The 7046-nt window shown below is 47.6% G+C and overlaps 1 protein-coding gene across 1 annotated transcript; it reads left to right on the top strand.

Moving 5' to 3' along the window:
- The first annotated feature begins 14 nt into the window (after positions 1-14).
- On the top strand, positions 15-6998 carry SRSF9 (serine and arginine rich splicing factor 9). Its single transcript, XM_082640947.1, has 4 exons — positions 15-322; positions 2925-3085; positions 4590-4762; positions 6278-6998. Exons 1-4 carry the CDS (start codon positions 135-137, stop codon positions 6419-6421), a joined length of 666 nt encoding a protein of 221 aa, XP_082497073.1. The 5' UTR covers positions 15-134; the 3' UTR covers positions 6422-6998.
- The last annotated feature ends 48 nt before the right edge of the window (positions 6999-7046 follow it).

The raw sequence follows: 7046 nt of genomic DNA, 5'->3' as shown, positions 1-7046 counted from the left end.
TCGTTTCCGTTCCTGTTCCCACAATGCTGTGCGGCTGAGCGCCTCCGAGCCCGCGGGGACGCTGCGGGGGGACCCCGGCTGAGGCGGCGGCGGGGACGTGGGCTGCGGCAGGCCCGCGGCGTCGGGCGGTGCGGATGTCGGGCTGGGCGGACGAGCGCGGCGGCGAGGGCGACGGACGCATCTACGTGGGGAACCTTCCGACCGACGTGCGCGAGAAGGACTTGGAGGACCTCTTCTACAAGTACGGCCGCATCCGCGACATCGAGCTTAAGAACCGGCACGGCCTCGTGCCCTTCGCCTTCGTGCGCTTCGAGGACCCGCGGTGAGGGCCCCGCGCCGCCCGCCAGCCCGCCGGCCAGCCCGACGCCCCGGGCCCCCGCCTTCCCTCCTCTCCCCGCTCCCTTCCAGGGCCTCCCCTCCCCCCTCGCCGCAGACCCCTCACGGCGCCCCCGGGTGGAGGCTGAGGCCTCCTCTTGCCGCGGGGCTCCGGGCAGTCCTTTGCTCCGTCACTTCCTCTATTATTATTTTTTTGACTTAGAAACACAAAAGCCGGGTCTTGGGAGGGCCCAAGCCCACCCAGACCGACCTCAGGGATGATACAGATGCCCGTTCTCTCCCTCGCGGCAGGACAGGCACCCTTTGGAGAAAGCGGCCCAGGGCTTGGGAAGCTTGGCCCCTGAGCCGGCCCGGAGAGGACTGGGTGAGGAGGGAAGGGTCGCCCTCCCTGCCCACTCCTACCCCCAGCTGGGCCTCGCCGTTGTGGGGCGCACAGTGCCGGGGTGTGGATGCCTTTGGAGGGCGTAAAGGGGGCTCCTTGATGGAACGGGTCTCCATCCACGCGCGCCCCGCCCCACACGGCCAGGGCCTCGTTCTGATAAAAGCATCAGGGATTTGGGAAAACTTCTAAAACAGTCTGATGGGGGTCTCTGATTTCACTATTCCTTCTCTAATAAGGGAGGCACCGCTAGATGCTAAGGGCCCCGAGGATGTGGAAGCTCTAGATCCCGAAACCGGCTCGAAGGGGGTCTTTGTGACTTTGCAAAGAGTGTCGGCCCTTGCCCCAGAAAAGGCCTGGGAACTTTCAACACTGCGCCTGTTGGTTCGCACTGTGTTGGTTACTACACTCGGTAAATCGGAGCCCGCTCGCTGGTTTCCAGCACTGGCTGAGGGAGCGCTTTGCCTAGTCTGCGCCCTGCGGGCTTCACTACGAGGACTGCCCGTGGGCTGTCCTGCCCATCTTGGGGCGTGATACGAGGCAAGCGGAGCGTCTGAGGATGAGGAGGCTGGACGCACCCTGAGGCTTTGTTGGCTGAAGACTCTGACGGAGCTCATTCCTAGTGTCTTGCCATTTGCCTCAAAAAATGGAACTAGGCATTTTCACATACACCTAAACTGGAAGAGGTTGCACCTCTATTAATTAGTAACAGTTACCGTGTTTCTTAAGTTGCTATGTGTCATGTAACATACTATGTATTATGTAGCATTTCAACAGCCTATAAACTAGGTGCTACTAATCACATTTCAGATGAGGTAACAGGATTTAGAATTGATAAAAGGGAAGGGTCCTAGGGAAGGTAGGATTTGAATCTCCTGCCCTGTCGAATACAAACTTACTGTATGATATGTCATCTTTTCCCTCATTCCTTTCATAATGAAAAGCTATCTTTTGCTATCACTAGATGCCAAGTTTCAAGCAAAGCACTGCACACGTAGTATCTTATTTAATCCTTAAAAAAAAACCTGTGAGAGGCATATTACTCACATTCACATGTAAAATCTTTTTTTTTTTTTTTTTTTTTTTTGCGGTATGTGGGCCTCGCGCTGTTGTGGCCTCTCCTGTTGCGGAGCACAGGCTCTGGACGCGCAGGCTCAGCGGCCATGGCTCAGGGGTCCAGCCGCTCCGCGGCATGTGGGATCTTCCCGGACCGGGGCACAAACCCGTGTCCTCTGCATCGGCAGGCGGGCTCTCAACCACTGCGCCACCAGGGAAGCCCCACATGTAAAATCTTGATCACATACTTACTTACCCAGAGACAACTACTAGTAAGTAGCAGGAGAATGATTTGAACTGAGGACAGTTTTTATTCAGTCTTAAACCCTGGCAGTTCTGCCTCTCTCTCACTGTATTATGAATATAGCTAGGGTTGAACTGGATGTGGTCCTCCTTGCTCTTAATCCTGGGACTGGAATCTTGATTAGCGTTTATGTGCCTGTGACAACTGAATGCTGCCTTCATTAGTATGTCTTCAGCTGTTTGTCCTCTCACCCTGAGGGCATTCTCTCTCCTATCAATATGGGAGAACCAGCTTGGTGTTCCTAACTCTCCTAGAGCCCTAGGAAAGACTTTAAAGTATTACTTTATTGGACATTTACCTCTTTTGATGAAACTGTACCCAGAGTGGTTTTGACAACTTAGTCCTCCAAACCATGCTGAAAAGGTACACTTGAAGGAATTCCATATTCCTCACAAAACGCTAATTTGCATTTGTCTTTTGAGCCTTACCTCTTTTTAAATGGGTTTTTCTTTCTATAGACTTGAATGTACTAGGCCTTGAGGAAGAATATTAAAGGACTAGTGTGTGGTGTGCATTTTGAGAAACAGCTCACCAAGGTTAGAGAAACACTTTTATTGGCAAAATCAATCATCTGTCAACAGTTTATTTTTTTCTGAATTAGTTCTCTTATCTGTTTATCTATTCATTATCATTTCATACCTAGAGAACCCTGTGTGTGACAGCTGTAAAGTTTAATTCCAATATCATGAAAGGTCTTCAGACCAAAGCAGAAGTGCATCAAGTTCCAGGTTTTTGTTTTTTGTTTTTTTTCTCACTTGAGGTTTTCTTTTTATTCTTGTTACTCATGTTCCTCACTGGGAAGTCAGTCGGCCCTCCTGAGCAGCACTAACTCCAGACTTTTCTTTGCAGAGATGCTGAGGATGCAATTTATGGAAGGAACGGTTATGATTATGGCCAATGCCGGCTTCGTGTGGAGTTCCCCAGGACTTACGGAGGTCGGGGTGGGTGGCCCCGTGGTGGGAGGAATGGGCCTCCTACAAGAAGATCTGATTTCCGAGTTCTTGTTTCAGGTATGTTCCTTTCAAACTAAATAAGATGATGCATGTAAAATACTTAGCACAGAGTCTGGCCTCCAAGAAATGTTAGCTGTTATCCTCCAGTGCGTGGGATGTGGGGGGTTTTCTTTTCAACAGCCCATGCACGGTGACAGTCTGAAGCCCTGCCAGTGAGGCAGGTACCTTGCCAATGAAAGTGCACTGATGGCGCAGCCGTGACAGAACATAAACTAACTTCTTAGAATGGGGTTTTCTAGTGTTGAAAGGGAAGATGGTGGCAAAACCCCTTGAGCTGGGATTCTAAAGACATTTTCTTTTGGAATGTATCCTGGTGTCGGACTTGCTAGAAAGACAGTGCAGGAGCCAGATTTGAACAAATTACCTAGACTTGGATCCTAAAATAGGCCATATTTTGTGGTGGTTTTGGAAGTATGTAAAAAGAAACCAAAACTACAACTTGGAGTCTTAGTGATTGTATTGCAAAGTATAGAACGAAATGTCTAGTGCTGACAAGTGATGAAACGCTAAGCTCAGAGGTTTATGCATCTTTTTGAAATATTAACACACTGGTAAAAACCTGGGGCCTTCTGCACATTGCAGGGGTGTTTTAGGGCCCTGGTGGAGTGAAGTGTATTGAGGAGCCTGGCACTGTCTTAGATGTGAATGTCACACCGTCACATCAGACTCCCATGGTGCTTGAGAGTGATACTGTCAGTATCTGCCTATCTGTGTCCCTTTGTAATTTTTTAACCCCAGAACTCTATTCCCTCCTTCAGGATGTCATACATATCTTTTTTTCTCTCCATGCTGCTCTGAAATCCTGCTTAGAAAACTATTAGGAAATGGCTGCAGTCCTGAGCTGTGAGCGGTAAACACAGCCTTTGAGAGCAGGAGCACATTTCCCTTTCATGACATCAGGTAGGGTTGTATGACTCCCGACTAGTTTTAGCGTCTGAGTCTTACCTTTTCCCCTACTGTATTGAAGAGTGTTGGTGATCTTTTAAGAGGTACTTTGTCTAGTTTGTCAGTCATTCACACCTACAAGAAAACAGACTTTAGATTTTCATTGTGTTACTTCAGCTACACTTTGGTTATTTTATTGGATGGTTTCAAAATTCCCATGTCCTGGGAACCCAGTCAGGCAAGAAATAATTGGTACCGATAAATTTCATAATGGAAAAAATTAGAACTCAAAGTCTTGGGAGTTTGTTATTAATTATGAAGGACAAAGAAAGAGAGGCTCTGAATTCTTAGAGGTACTAAACCTATAACGGGAGGAACTTCTTGGTCTGTCGGAAAGGCTTGGTCTCTGGAAGATTATCCTAGGACCAGCTTCTTATGGTGGTTTACCACACATACTTTAGTGTTCTTCTCTGGTTTTGTGTCCCTTATTAAAATTTGTGACTTGGAGACCCTCAGGATTTAAAAGTAGTGATTGATGGAGAAGGGACCCTAGGTCTTGATGGCTCTTAACATAGATGAAGGATGTGGCCTCTTTTCTTACGTTCTCTGTGCCTAGGACTTCCTCCATCAGGCAGCTGGCAGGACCTGAAAGATCATATGCGAGAAGCTGGGGATGTCTGTTACGCAGATGTGCAGAAAGATGGAATGGGCATGGTTGAATATCTCAGAAAAGAAGACATGGAATATGCCCTGCGGAAACTGGATGACACCAAATTCCGCTCTCATGAGGTGGGTCCCCACCTTCTGTTGAGGAGCTTGTACCTAGACCACTCCACCTGAAGCTGACCTAGCAGAAGTAGCAACAGGCCATGCGTTTGCCATTTGAGGACCTCACAGTACCATTAAAGATCTGTCTTACGTGGACAAAGCCAAGGAATTCATCATGCCTAAGCCCTGCAGGGTCATAACAGAGAGAAGTCTGCAGTCATAGTATTTTTAACCTGGAGAGAATACTGGTGCAGTCTGTCATAATGTGGTGAGCTATTCCATGATAACACCCTTTCACAACTGGCTTAATCCGCAGTGTCCCTCCATGAACCTAATTATTATGGCTCTCCCTCTTTTGGGTCTAGTCTGGGCTCTGCAAGCCAACCTCATCATCTCAGCCCTTCTAGGTACTGCTACTGGGGCTGAGTTGTCACTTCACTGTGCCTTTCCCAAAGTGATGCAGGAGCCTCTTTGAAACCTGAGCCCTTGGCATTTTCTTGTTCATCACCTCACCCTGGGGACTTAGTTCTTGATGTACTTCCTTTCAAGTAGGTGGTTGCTGCTTTGGATCTCAGTCTGATTCAAATGGTGACTATTCCTTTGATACCACTGAGACCAGATACCAGACCACCAATTGGACATTTTTTCTGGTTATCCTGTCCTGACTTACTATGGGGTTTAGGGATGTCTGGGGACATGAATTTCTGGGCCCATTTCTTTTTCTAAGGATTCATATAATTCCCTAACTTTATGGCTTGGAGGCTGCATGGGTTAACAGTGCTTTTGCTCAGACTGTCCTCTAAGACTTGAATTTGCAGCAGAAACAGAACAGCACCTGGTCGTCAGTTATACCTCAAAGCAGGGTCTCAGTAAGGGTAATCAAATTACTGACTTCACTGAGGGAAAAAGCATCTGGCTTCTTTCATCTAAGGGTCTTTAGATCTGAGAATGCTGGCTGAGGGCAAAGGGCCTGGAGGTAGGCCTGCCTGGACATGACTCCTCTGCTGCTTATTAAAATCTTAGCTGACCTACTCTGAACCCTGGTTCCCCTATATGCAAAATAGTCACAATAATAGCATTATCTTAAAAGACTTGCCAGGAAGCTAAATTATGAAGATAACTAAGCATCTAGCCCAGGTCCTGACACCTGGGAGGTGTGAAATACAGGTTAGCTCCTTCCATAGGTACCCACCCAAAGATGCATACGTGAGGTGGCAGACGACTAAACTACCTGACCTCTGAGATCCTTTCCAGTTCTTAGATTCTGGGGGTTAGTGGCAGGAATTCAGATATGTTAACAGTAGTAGCTAGTAGCTGAGTTATTTACCACATAATCAAGTTGCCATTTATTTGTGTCACCCTGGGCAAGAATACCTACCTCCTGCACTATTGCAAGGGTTTAATGAGATAGCATTGTGCCAAGCAAACAGTAAATGCTCAATACTTAACTGCTATTGTTAGGCAGCCATGTTAGGTGTTGGTGTGCTTTATTCTTCTGGGTCTTATTTTTTCCTTTACCTTTTGTTTGAATTTCAGGGTGAAACTTCCTACATACGTGTTTATCCAGAGAGAAGCACCAGCTATGGCTACTCACGGTCTCGGTCTGGGTCAAGGGGCCGTGACTCTCCATACCAAAGCAGGGGTTCCCCACACTACTTCTCTCCTTTCAGACCCTACTGAGACAGGTGATGGGAATTTTTTCTTTATTTTTTAGGTGAACTGAGCTGCTTTGTGCTCGGAATCTACATTCCAGATTGATGATTTAGTGTCTTAGGAAATTTTTTTAATTTTTTTTTTTTTTTAAGGAAATAAAACTACATAATTTCTTTTTTTTTTTTTGCTGTACGCGGGCCTCTCACTGCTGTGGCCTCTCCCGTTGCGGAGCACAGGCTCCGGACGCGCAGGCTCAGCGGCCATGGCTCACGGGCCCAGCCGCTCCGCGGCATGCGGGATCCTCCTGGACCGGGGCACGAACCCGTGTCCCCTGCATCAGCAGGCGGACCCTCAACCACTGCGCCACCAGGGAAGCCCAAAAACTACATAATTTCTACCAGGGCCATATTAGCAGTGAAACATTTTTAACTGCGGAAATTATGGTTTTGGTTCAGAAACAAGTTGTATATTTTTCACCCCTGATGATGGGAAAAAAACCAGTGCTGTATCTTTGTGGGTTGCTCTTCTACGGAGATCAGCTGTTAACTGTGACTTAAGTCGGCCCATTCTGTTTAGAAATATATTTTAAACGTTTAGTAATTGACATGTGTGATTGTCCTTAATTACGTTCATAGATTTCACCAAACAGGCA

Source organism: Mesoplodon mirus, assembly GCF_964341445.2.
Source record: "Mesoplodon mirus genome assembly, chromosome: 13".
Taxonomy (NCBI): domain Eukaryota; kingdom Metazoa; phylum Chordata; class Mammalia; order Artiodactyla; family Ziphiidae; genus Mesoplodon; species Mesoplodon mirus.
The sequence above is the reverse complement of the archived record's forward strand: the minus strand, read 5'-3'. Positions and strand labels throughout refer to the sequence as shown.